At 41.5% G+C, this 26395-nt stretch overlaps 1 protein-coding gene across 2 annotated transcripts in view; it reads left to right on the forward strand.

Moving 5' to 3' along the window:
- The window catches only part of LOC124712266 (ER membrane protein complex subunit 1), a 121433-nt gene extending 113250 nt beyond the window's left edge, over positions 1–8183 (forward strand). For both annotated transcript variants that reach the window (XM_047242564.1, XM_047242569.1), the window contains 3 exons: positions 6911–7036; positions 7140–7373; positions 7491–8183. In XM_047242564.1, coding sequence (XP_047098520.1) covers positions 6911–7036; positions 7140–7373; positions 7491–7651 — 521 coding nt within the window. In that variant the 3' untranslated portion in view covers positions 7652–8183. The remainder of the gene's footprint in view (positions 1–6910; positions 7037–7139; positions 7374–7490) is intronic.
- The last annotated feature ends 18212 nt before the right edge of the window (positions 8184–26395 follow it).

Genomic DNA, 26395 nt, shown 5'->3' on the forward strand with positions numbered 1-26395 from the left:
TTTTGTAAACTTTTTTTTTCTTTTTTTTCCCTCCATAATGGCATGGGGGTGTTCAGTCATCTACAGATAGTCAAAGTTCAAGGGTACTCAACCTATGAATGGGCTTCTGGCCTGACTGCAGGTAGAGAGCAGCCTTTTGTCTCCCTTGGCACTATGAAGAGGAGAGCGATTAGCCCATCACGCCAACTGCCTCTTACCCACAGAAAAGATCCCTGGCACCCAATTTCATAGTAGACAGAATGGAAATTGGTCCTACTGGAGGGATTGGAATCAATAAAAATTCACACTCCTTCGTGGGCTTGAACCCAGTACCTTCAGTGCCACAGTGTACCAATGTACCCAGTAGAGTACCACAGTCATGTCTACAAATAAGCTAAGCTAATAAATGAAGGAACTGTCGAATGTTTTGGGTCAGTCCACTTTTTTATTGTCTTGTAGTAAGTAATGACCTCGTTTCCACCAGGATGTTATTTTAAAAGAGTATTTCATTCAGCATTACTAGCCTGTTTCGAATGTGTACTAATTCTCAAGTGCACCTACAAAATATAACAACACACCAGAATTGAATGAAAATAAAAATATGAAGTCTCTACAACTGGATTGAAGTACATTTTCTCAAGAACATATAGTGATTAATTACAATGAATGTGGATACATATCATTGTAAGTAGCATAAATCATGTGCCACATATAATTATATATGGCTTGGTCATGAATAGACATGGTATAAAGTATAATCTGCATGCAGTAATAGTTGGTGCAAAAACAACAGCAATAATAGGAAATAGAAAAACCACATCTAAGCACAAACAACATGTAGGACAGACAAAGGATTAACTGTGTATGTACGACTGTTTGCAGATCTGACATAGGCATAAGTGTCAAGCGTATAACGTTAGTATAGGGGGAGGCATTACACTCTGGATGAACTTAAAATTTTTCAAATCCATCTTTGTGATTGCTAAAACTCCGTATTTATTCTAATGTACACATTTCATTTTACTCATTTACAGTGTTGTAAATCTTGTTTTGAAATTGCACAGATTTACAATTTTGCTTTGTTTCTAGATCAGAAAGCAGTTAATGTCAGAGGTAATTGAAGTGTGATTTTTTTACTATTGCATTTTTGTCTGATGTGTGCTTGCATCTGAAAGTGTCATTTGAATGCACATGTTTCAAGTATTCTTTGCTTGGCCCTGATGTTTTGGCCTTGTTTCATTTTGGCTAATAGCACTACACATTTCCTAATGTGGAACATGACTAAATGTTGCACCACTGATGTTTATATACATTATCTTAAATTGGGCCAAAATACAACAGTTACAGATTGTACATACAGTATGTGAGAACTTTAAACGTACAGTTAAAGGAGAACAAGGAAAAAAACTGAACTATCTGAATATAATTTATAAGAAAACACATTCACAACCAAACCTTTGTCACAGCTCACAATAACAGACCCCACAACAATAAATGTGACTTCAAATGACCTAAAGGATCATAAACAAGTTGCAGTTAGGCATTTGTTGAACAGACTCAGTAAAATCCACCTTCCTCACAAACCCCAAATACCTTTGATATAGCCACTATAAAAAGATAGCATTAAAAATGGGGACAAAGAAACCCTATTAGATAAACTTCATACAAAAATGAAGTAGAAAACAATTCAAGATTAAACAAACTGAACCACACCAGCATAAACATGTAGACACACTGAGAATACAGGAACACACTGATCATCCAGAACATTGTGACCATTGACCTACTATCAATATAAAGCCATCCAGACGATGGCAGCATCACCTGGCAGAGAATGACTGCTAGTCAGACACATGCACTGTGCGTGTAGTACCAGTAAACGGGCTGTCCGCATGTGGAATGGGGAAGGCACGATCTATCTGAGTTTGAACAAGAGCAAATTGTGATGGTCCGGAGGCTTGCTTGGCACGAGCATTTCGGAAATGGCACGGCTTATCACACATTCAAGGACTGCTGTGATGAGTGTCTTCTACACATGTCAAACCAAGATAAACCACATACAGATGACATGTGGGTGGGCAGCAATTCCTCATTAGGGTGTCAAATGTCATAGGCTGGGCAATTGAGTAAAATGGGACAGGCAGCAAACTGTGGCGGAATGAACATCAGACTTAAATGCTGGGCAGAGTACAAGTGTGTCTGAACACACAGTGCAGCAACACACATAACGATGGGCCTCTGCTACCAATGTCCCATGCATGTGCCAATGTTAACATCACAACATTGGCAACCATGACTGAAATGGGCATGTGACCATTGGCACTGGACATTGGCACTGTGGCAGAACATTGAATGGTCTGATGAATCCCAAAGCCTTCTTCATCATGCTGAAGGGAGTGCGTGAGTCCCTCGTCTTCCAGGGGAACAGGTCCTTGGCACCTGTAACCTGTACTGGTGGCAATCCCATTATGCTCTAGGGAACATACAAAAGTGTGTGAGTTCCTAAGGGACCAAACTGCTGTGGTCATCGGTCCCAGGGAACATACACATCGGCATCCATGGGTCTAATGGAGCTCATGCAAGGCACCGTCACAGCTAAGGTTGTGGTAGCTGACCACATACACCCTTTCATGACGATCATGTTTCCCAATGGCAGTGGCACTTTTCAGCAAGATAATGCGCCTTCTCACAAGGCCAGAAGTGTGATGGAGTGGTTCGAGAAACACAGTGGTGAGTTCCAATTGATGTGCTGGCCCTGCAACTCACCAGATCTGAACCCGAAACTTCCTGGCAGATTAAAACTGTGTACCAGACCGAGACTCGAACTCAGGACCTTTGCCTTTTGTGGGCAAGTGCTCTACCGTCTGAGCTACCCAAGCACGACTCACGACCCATTCTCACAGCTTTAATTCCACCAGTATCTCATCTCCTACCTTCCAAACTTCACAAAGCTCTACTGCAGACCTAGCAGAACTAGCACTTCTGGATGAAAGGACAGTGCAGAGACATGGCTTAGCCACTGCCTGGGGTATGTTTCCAAAATGAAATTTTCACTCTGCAGCGGAGCTTGTGTTGATATGAAACTTCCTGGCAGATTAAAACTGTGTGCTGGACCGAGACTCAAACTCAGGATGTTTGCCTTATGCAGGCAAGTGCTCTACCACCTGTGAGGATGGGTCGTGAGTCATGCTTGGATAGCTCAGCTGGTAGAGCACTTGCCCGCATAAGGCAAACATCCTGAGTTTGAGTCTTGGTCTGGCACACAGTTTTAATATGCCAGAAAGTTTCATTTCAGCGCACACTCCGCTGCAGAGTGAAAATTTCATTCCGATCTTAACCTGATCGAACACACCTGGGATGTGATAGAACGTGGCGTCATAGCTCATTGCCCCACTCCTTGGAATATACATGAATTAGATGACGTGTGCATGCAGGTGTGGTGCCAAGTCCCTACAGCAACCTACCAACACCTCATTGCTTTCCAGCCATGACACGTCGCCACTGTAATCCATGCCAAAGGTGGCTGATCAGCATAAGTACTAAACAAAACTAGTTGTGAGGGCATAAATATTTAACTTCTTTTACATTTTAGAGTGATGAGCTACGACATTCAACTCACATGCAGAATAGGTTATAAATCCAATAAGCAGGTTATGATTATTTGCATAAAAATCATGAACGCAATACAGAAACACATTCATAAAATCAAAATCAAAACCAGACAGTCACCAACAATCTTGTATCTACCAGATCAGTTGCAGAGACTGATAAAGAATTTACTTTGATATGACTGGCAAAGCATTTGACACAAGGTATACAGACCACAACAGGGCGTGGAAACGCAGTACAAACCACTCAAAATTTGCAGGTCTCCTTGAACTGTAATATTGCAGACCAAGCACAATAGATAATCAATAGAAAGACACATTGTCTTGCATTTCAAGAAGATTACCATATGTACCAAAGTACTAACACACAGTAAACAATTGCTTAACGGCCAAATAAATATTGAAAATGAAACACTATACAAAATCATTGAGCACACAACTCCCATCCCTACCTCCTCAAACCCATTCTATCTAAATGATTAACTCCTACAGTACCTCTTCATACCATTTACATAATTATGTAAACACAAATAAAAATAATGTATCTGAGATAAAGTATAAACAAATCTAGCAGATAAGTTGGCAACCCTACACATGCTAAGTACAAAGAAATACCTTTAGTCAGATTACTATACGAGGTGCATTCAAGTTCTAAGGCCTCCGATTTTTTTTCTCCGGACTGGAAAGAGATAGAAACATGCGCATTGTTTTAAAATGAGGCCGCGTTCATTGTCAATACGTCCCGGAGATGGCAGCACCGTATGGCAGATGGAATTTTACCGCCAGTGGCGAGAATGAGAACTGTTTTAAATACTTAAAATGGCGACGTTTTCCATACTTAAACAGCGTGCAATCATTCTTTTTCTGAATTTGCGTGGTGTGAAACCAACTGAAATTCATCGACAGTTGAAGGAGACATGTGGTGATGGAGTTATGGATGTGTCGAAAGTGAGTTCGTGGGTGCGACAGTTTAATGAAGGCAGAACATCGTGTGACAACAAACCGAAACAACCTCGGGCTCGCACAAGCCGGTCTGATGACATGATCGAGAAAGTGGAGAGAATTGTTTTGGGGGATTGCCAAATGACTGTTGAACAGATCGCCTCCAGAGTTGGCATTTCTGTGGGTTCTGTGCATACAATCCTGCATGACGACCTGAAAATGTGAAAAGTGTCATCCAGGTGGGTGCCACGAATGCTGACGGACGACCACATGGCTGCCCGTGTGGCATGTTGCCAAGCAATGTTGACGCACAACGACAGCATGAATGGGACTTTCTTTTCGTCGGTTGTGACAATGGATGAGACGTGGATGCCATTTTTCAATCCAGAAACAAAGTGCCAGTCAGCTCAATGAAAGCACACAGATTTACCGCCACCAAAAATATTTCGGGTAACCGCCAGTGCTGAAAAAATGATGGTGTCCATGTTCTGGGACAGCGAGGGCGTAATCCTTGCCCATTGCGTTCCAAAGGGCACTACGGTAACAGGTGCATCCTACGAAAATGTTTTGAAGAACAAATTCCTTCCTGCACTGCAACAAAAACGTCCGGGAAGGGCTGCGCATGTGCTGTTTCACCAAGACAACGCACCCGCACATCGAGCTAACGTTACGCAACAGTTTCTTCATGATAACAACTTTGAAGTGATTCCTCATGCTCCCTACTCACCTGACATGGCTCCTAGTGACTTTTGGCTTTTTCCAACAATGAAAGACACTCTCCATGGCCCGACATTGACCAGCCGTGCTGCTATTGCCTCAGCGATTTTCCAGTGGTCAAAACAGACTCCTAAAGAAGCCTTCGCCGCTGCCATAGAATCATGGCGTCAGCATTGTGAAAAATGTGTACGTCTGCAGGGCGATTACGTTGAGAAGTAACGCCAGTTTCATCGATTTCGGGTGAGTAGTTAATTAGAAAAAAAATCGGAGGCCTTAGAACTTGAATGCACCTCGTACATTAGTGATGCAATGTTTTATGTCAGGAATATCTAGTGGTACAAGCCAGAGTGAAACTAGACCAAAATAACCAGTGAAGTGCATTTGTAGATGTAAGCATAAATCAAACAAAAATGCAGTAAGTAAAATAGTCGCACTTCGTTCGCTTTTGGAAAGGAAAAAGAGAGAGAGATTGTAAATGTGGTTGATTCCAGACCACTGGCAATGTTTTAAAATGAATAAATGATATTTGTGTGGTAAAGTAAATGCACTTTTTAGTGCCTGTAGTCACAAAGGCAGGTTTGTAAAACCTCTGTATGATTGTTGTCTATTTCCATTCCATTTGTTATTAATTTGACACTTTTCAGTTTGTTACACATCTTTGTATAATTAGTGAAAATCTGATAAAAAGACTTGCTGTGTTAAGTATAGATTGAGTGACAAAAGTCACGGAATATGTCCTAATATTGTGCGTACCTGCTTTTATCCAGTGTAGTGCAGCAACCTGATATGAATTGGACTCAAAAATCATTGGAAGTCCGCTGCAGAAATATTGAGCCACACTGCCTCTATAGCCATGCGTAAATGCTAAAATGTTGCTGGTGCAGGATGTTGTGCACAGAATGACTTCTGTTATGTCCGATAAATGTTCGGTGGGGTTCGTGTTAGGCCATCTTGGAGGTCACATTATTTTCTCAATTGCTCAGAATGTTTTTCAAACCAGTCACAAACAATTGTGGCCCGTGACAATTCCATCACTGTTTGAGAGCAAGAAATCCATGATTGGCTGCAAGTGGTCTCCAAGCAGCCTTGTTGACAACTTGGGTCCATGGCTTTGTGGGATCTGTGCCACACTCAAACCTAACCATCAGCTCTTACCAACTGAAATTGGGACTCATTGAACCAGGCCGTGGTTTTCCTTTCATCTAAAGTCCAACCGATATTGTGCATGCCTGCTTTTATCCAGTGTAGTGCAGCAACCTTATATGAATTGGACTCAAAAATCATTGGAAGTCCGCTGCAGAAATATTGAGCCACATTGCCAACGAGCCAAAGAGGGGTGCTGCAGATGATGATGATGCGCTGTTAGCGAAAGCACTCACATTGTTCATCTGCTGTCGTAGTCCATTAATGCTAAATTTCACTACACAGCCTAGCTTACAGTTTGATTTTTGTCATATTACGCATCATTATCAGAAAATTTGTTCCTTCTTAAGTTACAAGAACAAAATGATTTCATTTTTATTGTGACAGTAGATTCTGTTGGCATAGACACTATCAACTAATTTGTCAGTCACTTATTTAATGATGAGTGGAAACTGTTTTAAATTGATTTGTTGTTATGTGTTTATTTAGAGGATTTAAAAAGTGCTAATCATAATTTTCAGCATTCTCATCTCTGTCTGCTCCAATTCAACCAATTGTGGACAGGCAAGCATATATTTTACCGGGTAATATTGAAGCACTGAAAGAGACAATAACTGAAAAAGGCATCACCAGCAAACATATTCTAGGTTAGTCATTTTATTTTATATGTGTGAACCTAATTTACTCAACAAATAAAGGAAGCTCCTGTATTGTGTATAAAATTTACTCACTGAAAGTTATTTCACTCAGTTGCTTTAGCTACTGGTGGAATTCTGGAGCTGCCATGGTTGTTTGTTGATCCTCGCCGGCCTGTCACTGTTACTTCAGAAATGAGGGAAGAAGGTGTCATTCCATATATGCCCGAACTACCTATTCCACCAGATGCTATCATCAATTATAATCAAACACTCCAAAGAATAAGGGGCATCCACACTGCTCCAAGTGGCCTTGAATCAACTTGCCTTATATTAGCATATGGGCTAGGTATGCACTAATTAGCAAATTACACTTGAACAAAGTATAAATATGTTAAATAATGAAATCTTTTGATAGTAAATGTAGCTGGTATTTTTTGTTTATGAAATTATTTTATTATTTCAGATTTATTTTACACTCGTGTTGCTCCTTCAAAAACATTTGATCTTCTGAAGGAAGATTTTGATCATTTACTTATCACTGCAGTTCTGTTAGGGCTGGCTGTAGCGTCATATGTGACAAAGAAGCTGGCATCAAGAAAAGCTCTGAAGCTGGCGTGGAAATAATAATTAAAAACACAATGAACTGGTGTTTCAGTAAACTGTTTAACCGTAATGAACTGAATTAATTGATTACCTCCATACAAATGACATACAAATATGGACTTTATGTTGTTGTGCAACTTCTGTGATTTCATTGACCAACATCTCAGTATTTCTTCATAAGATTACTTACTGTACTTCACTGTTATCAATGGTGTACATAATGTAAGATATTTATATTGAATATTTTAATTTATTCAAGTTGTTGAATTAGTGTGCATCAGCCATCACATGTTTGTGTACACAACTGTAGCTACACCTTGTTTTGTTATGTTTGTGAATATATGTTTTTTTATGTGGTATGTGTTGTCTTTATTTTTTCTGTTCATCACATTGTGCCACTTCAGAAGTTGAAAACAAAATATTTACCAAGATTCTGCATTCAGTGTGTAAAATAATGTGGTTATGATGCAGGCAGGATTGACTTCTACAATTTCTGACTCCATTATACAGACTGAAGTGTACATATCTTGTCAATTAAATTTCTTATGTAATGCATCTGCTTTTTAGTAAATATCCCCCCCCCCCCATCTCTCTCTCTCTCTCTCTCTCTCTCTCTCTCTCTCTCTCTCTCTCTCTCTCCCCCCCCTCCCTCTCCCCCCTCCCTCCCCCCTCTCTCCCTCTCCCCCCTCCCTCTCCCCCCTACCTCTCCCCCCTCTCTCCCTCTCCCCCCTCTCTCCCACTCCCCCCTCTCTCCCTCTCCCCCCTCTCTCCCTCTCCCCCCCTCTCCCCCCTCTCTCCCTCTCCCCCCTCTCTCCCTCTCCCCCCTCTCTCCCTCTCCCCCCTCTCTCCCCTCTCCCCCCTCTCCCCCTCTCTCCCTCTCCCCCTCTCTCCCTCTCCCCCCTCTCTCCCTCCCCCCCTCTCTCCCTCTCCCCCCTCTCTCCCTCTACCCCCCTCTCTCCCTCTCCCCCCTCTCTCCCTCTACCCCCCTCTCCCCCTCTACCCCCCTCTCTCCCTCTACCCCCCTCTCTCCCCCACTACCCCTCTCTCCCTCTCCTCTCTTGTGTGTGTGTGTGTGTGTGTGTGTGTGTGTGTGTGTGTGTGTGTGGGCGCGCGCGCGCACGCATTCCATTTAAAGTCAAAAGTTTGATCAACATGTGGTTCACTGTAATATAATTTTAATCAAAGATGTGAAGAAATTGAAAATTAGGAATTACATCTTTATTTTCTATTCACATTGTATTGGTGTTTGAATTTCAAAATGTGATTTATGCCTGGACAAGGGCAGTGAGAATCATATACATTAAATATTTGTGGCATATGGAAATGAGTTGTATGAAATGTTTCTAAGAAAGATCAGACCTTAATGTAGAGAATTTTTGACAATTAGATGCTGAGCTATAAGTGGTGTTACAACAGTGCCACATAAATTTTCTGACATTATTAAAACATTTTTTATTTCTCTTTGCATTTGCTGCCGTTAACAATTCCATTGAACACAACAGTTATCATTGTACTACAGCTACAGTGGATTTCTGTGAAGTATTAACACCCAACTGTCAACCAAAATGGCATTACTCTATGGTAAGGAGCAACAAGAGCATGTGACAACAGTTGCGGTGTGATACTTAGTAAAATGTTCCACAAATCTTCCACCTAGGGCACAATATGTATATCTGGCTGGCAAGTACTTCAGCTGATATTACTAATATAAACCAAGATACGCCATTCAGTTTTTCCATTGCCACAGTGTGATAGTAAAGTAGTTTTCCTGTGACTTCTGTTTCAATAACGATCAAGTTTACAACTGACCATTTTCCATGAATAAGCTACACTGTGTTGCTGTGTCTGGCAAAGTAGTACAAGGGCTAAGGACTACCACCGTGTGTGTGTGTGTGTGTGTGTGTGTGTGTGTGTGTGTGTATATATATATATATATAAAAACAAAGATGAGGTGACTTACCGAACGAAAGCGCTGGCAGGTCGATAGACACACATGTTGATCAAACTTTTGACTTTAAATGGAATGCGTGCGCGTGCCCACACACACACACACACACACACACACACACACAAGGGCTAAGGACTACCACCGTGTGTGTTTATATATATATATATATACAAAGATGAGGTGACTTACCGAACGAAAGCACTGGCAGGTCGATAGACACACAAACATGTCTGCTTGTGTCTGTATGTGTGGATCGATATGTGCGTGTGTGCGAGTGTATACCTGTCCTTTTTTCCCCCTAAGGTAAGTCTTTCCGCTCCTGGGATTGGAATGACTCCTTACCCTCTCCCTTAAAACCCACTTCCTTTCGTCTTCCCCTCTCCTTCCCTCTTTCCTGATGAGACAACAGTTTGTTGCGAAAGCTTGAATTTTGTGTGTATGTTTGTGTTTGTTTGTGTGTCTATCGACCTGCCAGCGCGTTCGTTCGGTAAGTCACCTCATCTTTGTTTTTATATATAATTTTTCCCACGTGGAATGTTTCCTTTTATTATATTGATATATGACATCCTTTCGTCTTTCCCTCTCCTTCTCTCCTTCCCTCTTTCCGGACGAAGCAACCGTTTGTTTCAAAAGCTTGAATTATGTGTGTATGTTTGTGTGTCTATCGACATGCCAGCGCTTTTGTTTGGTAAGTCATATCATCTATGCCTGTCCTTTTTTCCGCCTAACGTAAGCCTTTCTGCTCCCGGGATTGGAATGACTCCTTGCCCTCTCACTTGTAGCCCACATCCTTTGGTCTTTCCCTCTCCTTCCCTCTTTCCTGACGGGGCGGCCGTTGGTTGCGAGAGCTAGAATTTTGCGCACACAGCCACAAGCAGACACTTGTAAAGGCAAAAAAAAAAAAGAGTGTGCTTGTGTCTGTGTGTGTGCGGATGGATGTGTGTGTGTGTGTGCGGATGGATGTGTGTGTGTGTGTGTGTGTGTGTGTGTGTGTGTGTGTGTGTGTGCGCGCGCAGCGCGCGCGCGCGCGCGCCAGTGTATACCTGTCCTTTATTCCCCCTAGGATGGGTCTTTCCGCTCCCGGGGTTTTTGTGGCTCCTTGCCCTCTCCCTTGTAGCCCACATCCTTTGGTCTTTCCCTCTCCTTCACTCTTTCCTGACGGGGTGGCCGTTGGTTGCGAGAGCTAGAATTTTGTGTGTATGTATGTGTTTGTTTGTGTTTCTATCGACCTGCCAGCACTTACGTGTGGTGGGTCACATCATATATATATATATATATATATATTCCCACGTGGAATGTTTCCCTCTATTATATATATATATATATATATATATATATATATATATATATATATATATATATATATATATATATATAAAAACAAAGATGAGGTGACTTACCGAACGAAAGCGCTGGCAGGTCGATAGACACACAAACATACACACAAAATTCAAGCTTTCGGAACAAACTGTTGCCTCATCAGGAAAGAGGGAAGGAGAGGGAAAGACGAAAGGATGTGGGTTTTAAGGGAGAGGGTAAGGAGTCATCCCAATCCCGGGAGCGGAAAGACTTACCTTAGGGGGAAAAAAGGACGGGTATACACTCGCACACACACACATCCATCCACACATATACAGACACAAGCAGACATATTTAAAGACAAAGAGTTTGGGCAGAGATGTCAGTCAAGGCGGAAGTGCAGAAGCAAAGGTGTTGTTGAATGACAGGTGAGGTATGAGTGGCGGCAATTTGAAATTAGCGGAGATTGAGGCCTGGTGGGTAATGGGAAGAGAGGATATATTGAAGAGCAAGTTCCCATCTCCGAAGTTCGGATAGGTTGGTGTTGGTGGAAAGTATCCAGGTAACCCGGACGGTGTAACATTGTGCCAAGATGTGCTGGCCGTGCACCAAGGCATGTTTAGCCACAGGGTGGTCCTCATTACCAACAAATACTGTCTGCCTGTGTCCATTCATGCGAATGGACAGTTTGTTGCTGGTCATTCCCACATAGAATGCATCACAGTGTAGGCAGGTCAGTTGGTAAATCATGTGGGTGCTTTCACATGTGGCTCTGCCTTTGATCGTGTACACCTTTCGGGTTACAGGACTGGAGTAGGTGGTGGTGGGAGGGTGCATGGGACAGGTTTTACACCAGGGGCGGTTACAAGGATAGGAGCCAGAGGGTAGGGAAGGTGGTTTGGGGATTTCATAGGGATGAACTAACAGGTTATGAAGGTTAGGTGGACGGCGGAAAGACACTCTTGGTGGAGTGGGGAGGATTTTATGAAGGATGGATCTCATTTCAGGGCAGGATTTGAGGAAGTCGTATCCCTGCTGGAGAGCCACATTCAGAGTCTGGTCCAGTCCCGGAAAGTATCCTGTCACAAGTGGGGCACTTTTGTGGTTCTTCTGTGGAAGGTTCTGGGTTTGAGGGGATGAGGAAGTGGCTCTGGAGAACCAGTGGGCCAGTCACAAAATGAGTTACATTAATGTTTTCCTTCTCGTTCTGTGTTAAGCTATATGGAGAAATTTGGTTTTAAAATTAAACATATATTTTTTAAGAGAGGTACTGACATCAGTCGCCACTGATCATTGAAATAATTCAGTGGAGAAAGTTGAAAATTTGTGCTGAACCAGGACTCAAACCTGAATTACGTTGCACAAGTGGTTACATTTAACTGCTTTAGCTATCTCAGTGTGTGTTCCATACAACAAAAATTCTCAAATTATCGCACACTAAAAAGTAGTGTACCAGTCCATTTGCCTCTTCTGTCCGCAGCATTTCATATACTTCCACAAGAAGTTCAGACCCTATTGTGCAGCCACACTGAGGGCATCGTAGCAGCCAAGCTTACATATACGCTGCATATGTGGTCTCCATTCTGTCAGACATGTATGACAGAACAGACACTACACATATATAGTGTGTATATTTTTTATTTTAAATGGTAATAAAGATTGTTCGATTGTGGATGCCTTCACAAGGAACTATTCATTTCAAATCTATATCGCTAGAAATATATTTTCTAATGTTAATGAAATTTTAATAGTCGGAGGCACATATGTTGGTAGTAGAAATCAAAATTTTTCAACTGCCCCCCAAAAAAAAGAAAAAAAAAATCTTGATTTTTCTAAAGTAATTTTTTCTCAACCCTGGATAAATGTATAACAGAAAGTGTGGGTTTGTTTTAGAGGTCTCCCTTGTGATTGTAAGAAGCTACAACCACTTTGACCTTACAGAGTAGTATTGAAGAGTGATTGTGTGCATGTTGGACCATGGGTTTATTAGTAGGCACAGTAGTGGAATCAGGTGCTATAATCAGATATAAGATGACATGACCTCAGATATTAAGTCCCATAGTGCTTAGAGCAATTTGAACCATCAGTATAAGAGTTTTAGCATTGGGGGAATCAAGCATTATTTTTCTTTCTGACTGTTTTGTTGTACAAAAATCCATTTTCATGAGGGCTTTGGACATCCAGTGGCAGCTTTCAGAATAGTTTATTTCCATTTAGAAATACCATACTGCACAATTTTTCATCACAAAAATCGGATGTTCCAATGAATTCGAACTCCTTTCATTTGTGTTTATTATGATTTGCTCCCTATGAGGGTCATTTTCAGATAGTTTACTTTTCTCCCATTAGTTGTCTTCAACTTTCCTTGCATATTTAATACACTTTTTTCAGAGTTATGGAGTTACAGCGGGTCTCAGCATAAAGCGTTAAATGCTTTCATACTTCTACCATTTCCAAATGTGTTAGACTTATTTGTTTTTTGTACTTTTCTCTTTACATAAGCCCATATGAGCTCAGCTGGATTTAGCTCGCAGTGAGCCACTTGCAACCAAACAAGGTTTATGACTGATCGAAGTTGTTTAGTTGCTTGTTCCAGTTTCTTTTCTGACATTTGATAGTAAGGCCTGGCTAAGAGTGTCAGCCTTGGCAAGTCTGCTAAAATCAACAACTCCAGGTGGCAGTGAAATATTCTTTGATGCTATCCAAGATATCGGCAGTTACATGCTCGGGTTCGTAGTTGAAGGATTGGCCATTGTATGATATGGTGCTTGATCTGTAACAGTGGCCGACCTGAGGACTTTCTTGAGTCATTTTTCCTAATGAGATGAATTCATTTCACTGTGGTAATCTCTGGTTCCTTTCTTCCCAATAAAATAAAGTTTTGTCCCGTCTAGAAATTCTTCATTCATGAGGTGTAAAATTATGAAGTGTTTCCCAGCTCCAGGAGGCATCGTGGACCCTCCATGCCATCCTTAAATTTGCTGAATGTATCCTCCTATTGATTATAGTTGTCAAAACTATTTTCTAAAGAATCAACCACATTTTCTTGCAACCCTTACTTCATTGTTCTGCACTAGGTCATGTCTGTAAAGATGATCTTGTAGCACTGTATTTGTAGCTCTCTCATTATTCTAAGGGAGGTGCCAGGATGCAGAAGCTGTCACAGACCCCATTAGCACCAGTTTTCTGTTAAATTTTGTGAAACAGAATACCAGGCTTTTAATTACTTTCAGAAGACTAGAGATTGAAATATTGGGAAAATATGCCATATTTTCTATCAGTTTCAGGTGGAGGTTTCTAATTGTGGGGAATACCTTATTCATGTAAAAATTGTGAGTAGTTCTTCATATTGTGCACAAAGTAAAATTATTGAGTTGTATTTACAGGTGATCTGGACAAACATAGTTTTTTCTTGACCAAAGTGACATATTTTCATCATTGTTCTTTGAAGCAGCTCCTACTCTGTTCACTGACAACAACATTGTTCCAAGATGATGTGCTACTTTCTGATAAGCAGGGAAACTGTTGTCCCGTACTTTCTCCCCTCACTTCAAAATATAGAAATAGCAGTTAACCTGCTAGCAACAGTGGTCTCAGAGGAAGTGTGATATGATGTAGCTCCCACAATGGGTACAATCAGATAGTAACAAAGCTCAGAAAGTGACACACACACACACACACACAAAATGACTTTTAAATATTACTCTTTATAAAATCTGTATCACACTGTACAGTCACAGTGGTTGTAGCTTCTTACAACCACAAAAAAGACATTCAAAACAAACCCATGCTATTGTTATATGTTTATCCTGGGCTGAGGAAAAGTTACTTAAGACAAATTGTAAGGACCATTTTTGGGTGATTGAACAATTCTGTAACTTGATATTTCCACTACTAAAATACTGAGTGGTTATAATTAAATTGACGTCTCAAGTTCTGCAGTGCTGGCTGCATACATCGTAAGATGCTGAAACTTCATAGGTACATTCATAAATCAGTGCACTTGTAAAGCATGGTGAAAAAATAATAGTCCCACTTTTTGCCATTGGGTGAAAAGATGGTGCAGTAAGCAGTCAGAATGTGGTATGGGTGCAGGAAAAGGGGAGAAAAGATGAAACACACAATAACAGTGGTTCTGACACGTTTGTTAGGACAGGGTCACAAGTTGCCATGTGTGTTCAGTATGATCTCCTGATTCAGCAACATGTTGCATCTGTAACGCATCATGGTTGACAGTTGATTGCATCATATCCAGTGTAATCAGAGCGATATGTCATACGCTATCCTTCAGATGAGAAAGTGTCTGTATACATCTGTGATAGATGATCTTTCAGATAACTGCACTGCCAGAAGTAATATGGATTTATGTCAGGTGATCTGCAAGGTCACAAATCTTGAAATTGCCTGAGGATGATGGGCATTACTGAAGATGTCTCGAAGAAAATCTTTTACCTGACAATGACTTGGTGTCACACCATCTTGAGTGAAAATAGTGGTGTGATCACACTTGCATTCTTGCAAAGCTAGAATCATGGTGCACAGGGAGGTCTTTATAACCTGCTGATGTCACTCTGTACGTCTAACCAGTGAGGTGTCATCTCCCTGAAGAAAATGGACCATGAATGAAGGAGCTTGTGAAACCGCACCACACAATTATATAATCTGAGTGCAGCGGATGTTCCTGCACAATGTGACAGTTCAGTGCTGCGTGGCACTGTGCAGAGTAAAATTTTCCTTGCCTGTCCAAAGACTATTCCCCTGCCACAAGTCATTCATATCCATGCATGCCAAAAAACGAGTGACAGTCATGGTTTTGTAGCTTATCGTGGGACTTCACGGGTGCACATTCTGAATCTTGTATCCATATCAGTGTAAAAAGTTTTTAACTGTTGACCAAGGGAGAAACAATTTCCATAACATAGCTCAAGCACTGACTGTAGAATCTGAAGCATGTTCTGCGCAGTCAGCTATAGGTACAGCAGCTTCATCAACTACTGCCATGGGAAGGGGCTGCCTCCTTGTCATATTGCACCACCTAATTCGCATGTTTTTTCAAATTTCTTGATAATATTCTTTACCCCATTTATCAATGTGGAAGCTCTTCACAGCCTTTTCTTTACAACTTGTGCAGAAACTATGCAGCAGGTATAAGAGCTGAGGGGTATGAAAGGGAAGCAGTGGGTGAGAAGGGAGTGAGACAGGGTTGTAGTCTATCCCCAATGTTCAATCTGTACATTGAACAAGCAATAAGAAAAACCAAAGAAAAATTTGGAGCAGGAATTAAATTGCAGAGAGAAGAAATAAAAACTTTCAGGTTTACTGATGACATTGCAATTCTATCAGAGACAGCAAAGAACTTGGGAGAGCAGTTGAATGAAGTGGGACAGTCTCTTGAAAGGAGGACACAAGATGAACAACAAAAAAAGCAAAACAAGGGTAATGGAATGTGGTAAAATTAAATCAGGTTATGCTAAGGGAATTAGATTAAGAAACAAACCACTAAAATTAGTATATGAGTTTTGCCATTTGGGCAGCAAAATAATTGATGATGGCCAAAGCAGACAGGACATAAAATGTAGGCTGGCAATGGCTAGAAAAGCATTTGTGAAGAAGAGAAATTTGTTCAGAAATGGCTCTGAGCACTATGGGACTTAACATCTGAGGTCATCAGCCCCCTAGAACTTAGAACTACTTAAACCTAACTAACCCAAGGACATTACACACATCCATGCCTGAGGCAGTATTCGAACCTGCGACCATAGCGGTCGCGTGGTTCCAGACTGACTTCAGTCTGGACCGCTAGAACTGCTCGGCCACACTGGCCGGCAGAGAAATCTGTTAACATCAAATATAGATGTAAGTGTAAGGAAGTCTTTTCTGAAGGTATTTAGAGTATAGCCATGTATGGAAGTGAAATGTTAACAATAAACAGTTTAGGTAAAAAGCAAATAGAAGCTTTTGAAATGTGATGTTACAAAAGAATGTTGAAGATTAGATGGGGAGATCAAGGAACTTATGAGACAAAACATTTGTGGCAGAACTTGACCAAAAGAAATGATTGCTTGGTAGGACACATACTGAGACATTGTGGGATCATTGATTTAGTGTTGGATGGAAGGGTGGGGGGTAAAATTCATATAGGGAGACCAAGGGACGAATACTGTAAACAGATTCATAAGATGTAGGTTGCGGTAGCTATTCATAGGTGAACAGGCTCGCACAGGATATAGTGGCATACAGAGCTGCATCAAACTAGTCTTCAAACTGGAGACCACAATAACAAGATAACTGTAATTAACTGAAGTACCCACATCAGTCATGTACAATCAGTATACCAATATATGAATCCAAGAAGCAAAAATAAATCACTATTTTGAGTTATAAATAAAATTTGATCTATTTTTACTCGAAGTGAATCAGTTTCTTTTACTGGTGCATGTTTGTTCTGCTTTTGAAAAGATATGCTGACAGTGTTCTGACATCACTAGGATATGTAATATTTCCAGAAGCAGTAGCTCGAAATGTATTTACCTGATGATAATGAAATTTTAATGAGTCACAAGCACAAACCAGGTGGTTATAACTAAACTGACCATGTTCTGAGTGCTGCAGTGTAGGCTGATACATCGCAGAACTCTGAAACATCGTACATACATCCATCAGTCAGTGCACTCGTGGAATATGCTGAAAAAGTGTTCCAGTTTCTGCCTTTTTCCCCTGTATTTTTATCCCTGCTATCTTCAGAATTTGAAAGAGAGTATTTTAGTCAGTATTGTCAAAAGCTTTGTCTAAGTCTACAAATGCTATGAACCTAGGTTTGCCTTTCCTTAATCCATCTTCTAAGAGAAGTCGTAGGGTCAGTATTGCCTTGTGTGTTCCCACATTTCTCCAGAATCCAAACAGATCTTCCCTGAGGTCGGCCTCCACCAGTTTTTCCATTCATCTGTAAAGAAGTTGTTAATATTTTGCAACAGTGACTTATTGAACCGATAGTTTGGTAATTTTCACACCTGTCAGCAATTGCTTGCTTTGAAATTGGAATTATTACATTGTTTTTGAAGTCTGAAGGTATTTCGTCTGTCTCACATCATGCACACCAGATGGAAGAGTTTTGTCATAGTAGTTCTGACGGAATATTATCTACCGCCTTGGCCTTGTTTAAACATTTGACGCTCTGTCAAATTATTCTCACAGTATTGTATCTCCCATCTCATCTATGTCCACTTCCCTTTCTATAATATTGTATTCAAGTTAATCTTCCTTGTATAGACCCTCTATACATTCCCACCTTTCTACTGTCCCTTCTCTGCTTGGATCTGGTTTTCCATCTGAGCTCTTGATATTCATATAGATGGTTTTCTTTTCCCCAAAGGTCTCTTTAATTTCCTTGTAGGTGTAATCTATGTCTCCCCAAGTGAAATATGCTTCTAAATCCATACATTTGTCCTCTAACCATTCCTTCCTAGCCCTTTTGCACTTTCTGTCAGTTTACTTTTTTAAATGTTTGTATTCCCTTTCACCTGCTTCATTTTTATATTTTTCTCCTTTCATCAGTTAAATTCAATATCTCTTGTGTTATAATTCTGATATTGTACTTTGTGTCCAGTAAAAGTATCAAAACATTATTTTTTTAAATTTTCCACTTGATATAAAATATTTAGGATTTTGTTGTAATATTTTTAATTTTTGCTGCAGGTGAAATGAACTTCTAAGTCCTAAAACTAGTAGGGACATAACGTAAACTTAATACTCATCTTTCTTTGTTCTTTCAAAATAGGTGCCAGATCAAATAGAAATCCAGCTGTAGTGACCTGAGTTAAAGAGGGGCCGGCCGGAGTGGCCAAGCGGTTCTAGGCGCTACAGTCTGGAACCGCGCGACCGCTACGGTCGCAGGTTCGAATCCTGCCTCGGGCATGGATGTGTGTGATGTCTTTAGGTTAGTTAGGTTTAAGTAGTTCTAAGTTCTAGGGGACTGATGACCTTACATGTTAAGTCCCATAGTGCTCAGAGTCATTTGAACCAGCCATTTGAGTCAATGGTGACTCATGAAAAAGAACAACTATTTCATTCTGGTGAGTGAGCAGTTGTGAAAGAATGGTTTTGTCCATCTCTGCTCTGAGCTACTGTCTAGGTCCTGTATTCTCTGGATTATTTTCATTTTTTTTACCCACTGCTGATTACCAAAAATAACTTTTGGCATCAATTTGGACTTATTCATTTCTCAGATCTTCATTGAGACACTGCTTAAAGCTGACAACTTTCCTGTAACTCCTCTGTATTCAATCTATGTATTTATTCTGGCAGAACACTGTGAAGCTGCTTTCACAGAACATTTTCCACCCATGTGATCCAGTACATCCACTCCATATTTCATAGGAATAGTGCCATAAGCTTCATGACAACATATTCTGGTTGATAATCATCATTTTCCAAGCACAGAAATCTATTTGAACAGATATTTTGCTTCTACTTTCACTGATAATCAATATTTGATACTACATTTACCTGAATTACTAGTTGTTATTTTGTAAATTGTGTCTGACCTTACTGGGAAGAGCTGTTAATCAGTTGTGATGATTTTTCCCTGACAGTAAGTGTAAAGCAGGATAAACTTTTAAAACTAAAGCAAACATACGTGTTTCGATTATTACTGACCCATGTTCCCTGATAACAAGGTGTAAATATTTCATAAGTATCTAAATCTGTCTAAGCACTATGACTTAAATATACCAATGTAGAGGGCTAAATAGTGCTTACATAAGAGCTGGTAAAAGTCATGTCATTTCACTGATGGATCTCCATTTGGTATTTTATGTTCGGCCAGTTATAGTGCCAGTGTAGGTGGTAGTAGTAGTGTGTATAGAGCACATCTGGCAAATGGGACAGCCACAGGGTTGGAGCCATAGGGTACAGAAATGGGTGCAAAAGGAATGTAGAGTCTGATCAGGATGTTATGGTGATGGTCGGGGGAAGGGGGGGGCATGAAAAGCTATACTACATGTGGCATACAGAATATTGAGCAGAATGGACCTTATTTCAGGGCATGATTTTAGGAAGTCATAGCCTTGGCAAAGTGGCTGATTGATACATTCAAGACCAGGATAATACTGAGTGAGGAGAGATGTACTCCTAACCTGTTTTTTGCAGAGGGATCAGCAGTACTAGGATTACATGTTATGGCCTGGAAAATCTGCTTTTGAGCTAGGCTAGAGGGATAATTAAGACCAGTGGAACCCGAGAATGGTGGTGTATTGCTGTTAAGAATCTGCATCTGAACAGATATATTTGTTTCAAATGCCAGGGCCATACCGGAGTGATCATTTGACATGAAAAGAATAGCAACTGTGAAAATGTAAGTACTGTTGTTTGTTAGTAGGTCTAATATGAATGGAAGTATGTAGCTGATCCTCATTGAGGATGAGGTAAAAATCAAGGAAAGTCCATGTTATAAGGAACAAACCATGTGAAATTTAATTGGGTGAATGAATGTATTGAGAGATTCCAAAAAGGTTAACAGGTCAACCTCACCAAGAGTCCATAATGGCAAAGATGTCATCAACACATCTAACTCAATACAGGGCTGAAGGTTTATGGGTCCCAGGAAAGCTCCCTCCAAGTGAACTATGAAAATGTTGGCGTCAGAAGGAGCCATCCTGGTTCCAATGCTGTGCCCCTGGTCTGTTCATATTTTTGCCCCTCAGGAGTCTGTAGGCTGATTAACTAAGGCAGATATACATTCTGTGGGTGCTTTGAAGCCAGCAACTAAGGGATGCCTAGTGTGTTTGGGTTTGTGGATCTTAGGAAGAAGATGAAAGGTAGGAATGCATGGTTTGGTTGGGGTAAGAAGTTGTAGGTGATAGACTTTGTGAGGATCCTGAGGTTTTAAGGAAAAACTGTAGGTCAGTTTGTATTAAAGGGATGAGACCTTAATACTCCTGTCAGTCAAGTAACACCGTGATAGATCCCTTGTCTGCTAGGAGGGTAATTATGGAGTCATCATTTTTTAGGGATCAAAGAGCCTTGAGTTGTGCAGAAGACAGGTTAGAGGTATGTTGTAAGGACCTAAGAAAGGGTTGTGACCAGTGCTTAATTTTAGGAATTCGTGGAAGGTTTGTAAGGGGTGATTTTGAGGTTGTGGTGGTGGATCAAGATGGGATCATGGTCGGAACTGTTCAAGACGAGACTCAGTGTCCGGTTTGCTGGTGGGAAGTTTTGTTATTGGTGTTGGAAAGTGATGCTTCCGGTCAACATTGTGTGTGAAGGAAAATTGGTCCTGCATGAAAGCAGCATGATTAAATGCAGGTTTATGGCTGAAATTGAGATCCTTGGATATATAGATACGATTCAGAAGGCAAGAGTTCCCTAGATGAAAGTTTGAGATCACTGTATTATTGTGGATGGTTCTTGTGGTCTTGAGTTTCAATGCTCTGGGAAACAGTGGTGAAGGCTGGGGGATGTTAAGAAAGTTGGCCAAGCTCAGTATGTAGGAGAGGAGTGGTAGTAGATGGTGTGTATATTTAGGGAGCTGGTGAGGGACGGAAAGGAAACACCACTGTAGAAGTAGTTTAGGAGAAGGTAGGATAGTGTTTTGAGATGAAGTCTGGCCCATTATTGCAGTTTGAAGTTGGCTTGACAGATGATACCATCCAAGGACACATTAGGGACAGATAACTGCAGAATTTAGTAGGAGGAGAGAAGTCTGGTGGAGTGGAAATTAGCAGGTGAGGCATTATAGCTCACAGTTAGCTGGATAAGTGCCAGGTATTGCTGTATTTGAAATTGTAAAAGGGATTGGTGTAGAGTAGAATTAAATCCGTGAACAGGGACTTTCAGTATTAGGCTTTTGGGGTAACTCCCATGGGCAAGCAAGTTGCAAGAAACAGAAAGTAAGACCGTAGTTTTGATAAGCAAAAGCATGTTTTCAAAAGGACCGAATATAATATGTTATGGGATTCATCATCAGAAGAGATGAGGGTTTGCAGCATTAGAGATGCTGGGGGTGGCAAAAAAGAAGCAGAGAGGAGAAAATGAGAGCAAAGAAAGGCAAGCAGGAAAAAGTGTAAAAAAAATCGTACGAAAATTGTGAGAACTGACAAGGATTAGCAAAAGGTAATGAGTGGGTGAGAATTTCTTGCTAGAAAAGTGAACTATATGATACAAAAAAATTATTATAGGAAAAAATTACAACAATAAATTGTGATTGGGAAAAACGTGAAAACAGAAAATGTTTAAAAACAGGGCAAACATAAAGAAAAAATCATTGGAGGGAATGGAAATCTGTGTTTGGCAGATAAAATACACTCCTGGAAATGGAAAAAAGAACACATTGACACCGGTGTGTCAGACCCACCATACTTGCTCCGGACACTGCGAGAGGGCTGTACAAGCAATGATCACACGCACAGCACAGCGGACACACCAGGAACCGCGGTGTTGGCCGTCGAATGGCGCTAGCTGCGCAGCATTTGTGCACCGCCGCCGTCAGTGTCAGCCCATTTGCCGTGGCATACGGAGCTCCATCGCAGTCTTTAACACTGGTAGCATGCCGCGACAGCGTGGACGTGAACCGTATGTGCAGTTGACGGACTTTGAGCGAGGGCGTATAGTGGGCATGCGGGAGGCCGGGTGGACGTACCGCCGAATTGCTCAACACGTGGGGCGTGAGGTCTCCACAGTACATCGATGTTGTCGCCAGTGGTTGGCGGAAGGTGCACGTGCCCGTCGACCTGGGACCGGACCGCAGCGACGCACGGATGCACGCCAAGACCGTAGGATCCTACGCAGTGCCGTAGGGGACCGCACTGCCACTTCCCAGCAAATTAGGGACACTGTTGCTCCTGGGGTATCGGCGAGGACTAATCGCAACCGTCTCCATGAAGCTGGGCTACTGTCCCGCACACCGTTAGGCCGTCTTCCGCTCACGCCCCAACATCGTGCAGCCCGCCTCCAGTGGTGTCGCGACAGGCGTGAATGGAGGGACGAATGGAGACGTGTCGTCTTCAGCGATGAGAGTCGCTTCTGCCTTGGTGCCAATGATGGTCGTATGCGTGTTTGGCGCCGTGCAGGTGAGCGCCACAATCAGGACTGCATACGACCGAGGCACACAGGGCCAACACCCGGCATCATGGTGTGGGGAGCGATCTCCTACACTGGCCGTACACCACTGGTGATCGTCGAGGGGACACTGAATAGTGCACGGTACATCCAAACCGTCATCGAACCCATCGTTCTACCATTCCTAGACCGGCAAGGGAACTTGCTGTTCCAACAGGACAATGCACGTCCGCATGTATCCCGTGCCACCCAACGTGCTCTAGAAGGTGTACGTCAACTACACTGGCCAGCAAGATCTCCGGATCTGTCCCCCATTGAGCATGTTTGGGACTGGATGAAGCGTCATCTCACGCGGTCTGCACATCCAGCACGAACGCTGGTCCAACTGAGGCGCCAGGTGGAAATGGCATGGCAAGCCGTTCCACAGGACTACATCCAGCATCTCTACGATCGTCTCCATGGGAGAATAGCAGCCTGCATTGCTGCGAAAGGTGGATATACACTGTACTAGTGCCGACATTGTGCATGCTCTGTTGCCTGTGTCTATGTGCCTGTGGTTCTGTCAATGTGATCATGTGATGTATCTGACCCCAGGAATGTGTCAATAAAGTTTCCCCTTCCTGGGACAATGAATTCACGGTGTTCTTATTTCAATTTCCACGAGTGTAATTTAGGAGATGGCAGTAACACTTGATCATTGCAATTTGGCGAAAAACAGACGCGTAAAACATGAACAAATCACATAGAAGCAAGGTAAGTTGTGGGTGGGGAAATAAAATGTGTGCAAATAAATCGGCAAAAGAAGATTGGGTGTAGTGAACTGTAAACAAACATTATGACCATTGTTCACTGTGACTTTGGATGCCGCCTGGTGGCATTTATGAGCACCTGATGCTGTAGCAAAGTTATATAAGCACAGCAGACATGGATGGGGGATCACTCTAGTGAAGATGTGGGCTGCAAATGGGGAAATCCATTGAGGTAAGTGACTTTGATAAAGGGCATATTATTATTATGCAGAGCCTGTGAATGAGTATTGCAAAAACATCAAAGCTGGTTGAATGTTCACATGCTACTTGTTGTGGGCATCAGCAGAAAGAGGTAAGACAGTGAAACTACCACTAAGAGCTAAATGGTTGGATCTCCACAACTCTTCACAGGGTTCAGAGACTTGTGTGTTCTGAAAAGTAAAATAGATGGTAATCTGTGGTATCTCTGCCTAAAAAGCACATGCTGGTGCACGCAAAAGTGTTTCAGAGCACATTGTACATCGTTGAAAATGGAGCTCTGCAACAGACTGCCCGTATGTCTTCACATGTGACCCAACGACATCGTCAATTACTGTTACAGTCAGCACTTGATCATCGAGACTCGACCATCAGTCAGTGGAAATATGTTGATCCTTCAGGTGAATAACATTTTTGTTACACTAAGTCAATGGCTGTCTCCACAAACACCATCATCTCGGTGAACGGCAGCTCAAAACTTACAGAGAGCCACAGCCACAGGCTGATGGCAGCAGTATTATGCTATGAGAGATATTCTCTGTGCTTGCATGGGATCTGTGGTTGTAATGGAAGACACGCTGACAGCTGCAAACCACCTGCATCCCTTCATGCTTGATGTCTTCCCTGAGAGTGACCCCATCTTTCAGCAGTATAATAGTTCATGTCTTGGAGCAAGAACCTGGCTACATTGGTTTGAGGAGCATCGTAGTGAACTCATGTTAATGTCTCAGCGACCAATTTCGTCTGATGTAAATCCTATGGAACCTATCTGCATCATTATCAGGTGCCATCACAGCTTACGTAAATCAGCAGCCCATTATTTACACAAATTACATGACCTGTGCATATACATCTTCATGCCACATACCTCCACAAACCTACCAACAAGCTGTCGGATCCCTGATATGCAGAATAAGTGATGTATTTTGTTCCAAAGATGTACAAACGAGTTATTGAGCAGTTGGTCATAATCTTTGGCTCACCAGTGTATGCAAATAAATAACAATGGACCCCTCTAAGTGCACAGAAGTCAGCACCTGAAAAGACATAGGGGCAAAATGTTGGTAATTAAGCATGCTACAGATAAAGAAACAGGTGAACTAGGAGTTAATGTTGAAAACTGACAACTGTTTGAACAAGATAGAAGACAACAAAGAGAGACATGGAGGACATATAAGAAGAAATGATGGCCAAAAGTGCTAATATACCAACAAAAATAATAATTATTATTTAATTATCTTTGTTGATAATGTGAATACAGCTGTTTAGTGTTCCATGGATAGGGTTATTGGAGGCTGTCTACTGACATTTGGTATCTCCTGAGTTGTCAGTGCTCTACCCTGGATGAAAAGACTTTTAGAAATAATGGTGTAAGGGAACTTGGGAAATGGCTTCAGACCAAAGGACACCTCCAGTTAATATTGCACTCACACCCTGATATACAAAATCTGTCTAAAAGACTTTGCTCCTACTACTACTGTGAGGGAACAACTGGGCATTGAGGTAAGAACTTCAATGTATGAGATATCAAACTTGGCATCACAGTAACAAAATCAGTTAAAGCCCATAGGTTTACAGTTTGCTTCAAACTGTAATAAGAATCTCCAATCATCATATAACATAATGGAATTTTATTAATTAATAGCCCTATGCCTGCCAACGTTGCTTTGGCATGATCACCCACTTATCTAAAATATTGCTGACTATTGTTCAATAGTAACTCATTACTTGTAGTATATGTATCATTAAATTATCTTCTGTGAATATTGTAGGCCTACCACAGCTGGAGGCCTTCTAGTTGTTCCACAGCAGACTGAAACTAGAGAGCAGCCTCTCACGTCTACCTTGGCCATGAGCTGACACTTCTTAAATACCCAGGGACCTCTGAAATATCACTCAAACAGTAGCTATTCTAATTCAGAATCATTTTACATTTAATTAATCAAAATAATTCTGAAAGTAATTGCTACAAGCTACACTCAGTTATACATTACTCTAATGTCATATTTGCTACCATCTGCAACATAATTCATACACGCAAATTTATACCGTCACACTATTTGTTTTGGGACAATAAACTGGAAACCTCTAGAATCTGAACATAAGTTATTGTATCACTATCTTACAGAAGTCACGTGGCATTGGACACCAAACAGCTGTAGACTTCTACGGGCTATTAAAACAGCCAGAAATGTGAGGACAGACAGAGACAAATTAAGATGCAGATGGTCCAAAGATTAGGAAAGAACTGAAGTATGCATTGAATGGAACAAGATGATGATGATTATTAGTTTGTGGGGCGCTCAACTGCGTGGTCATCAGTGCCCAATGGGACAAGATGAAGTTGAGCTAAGGAAACAGGTTGCTCTGTAGAGAAAGCAAGAAAAGAAAAAGAGGCACTAGTGGTGGAACAAAGACTGTGAGGAAGGGGTAGAGAATCACAGGAAAGCCTGGAGA

Source organism: Schistocerca piceifrons, chromosome 1, assembly GCF_021461385.2.
Source record: "Schistocerca piceifrons isolate TAMUIC-IGC-003096 chromosome 1, iqSchPice1.1, whole genome shotgun sequence".
Lineage (NCBI taxonomy): Eukaryota > Metazoa > Arthropoda > Insecta > Orthoptera > Acrididae > Schistocerca > Schistocerca piceifrons.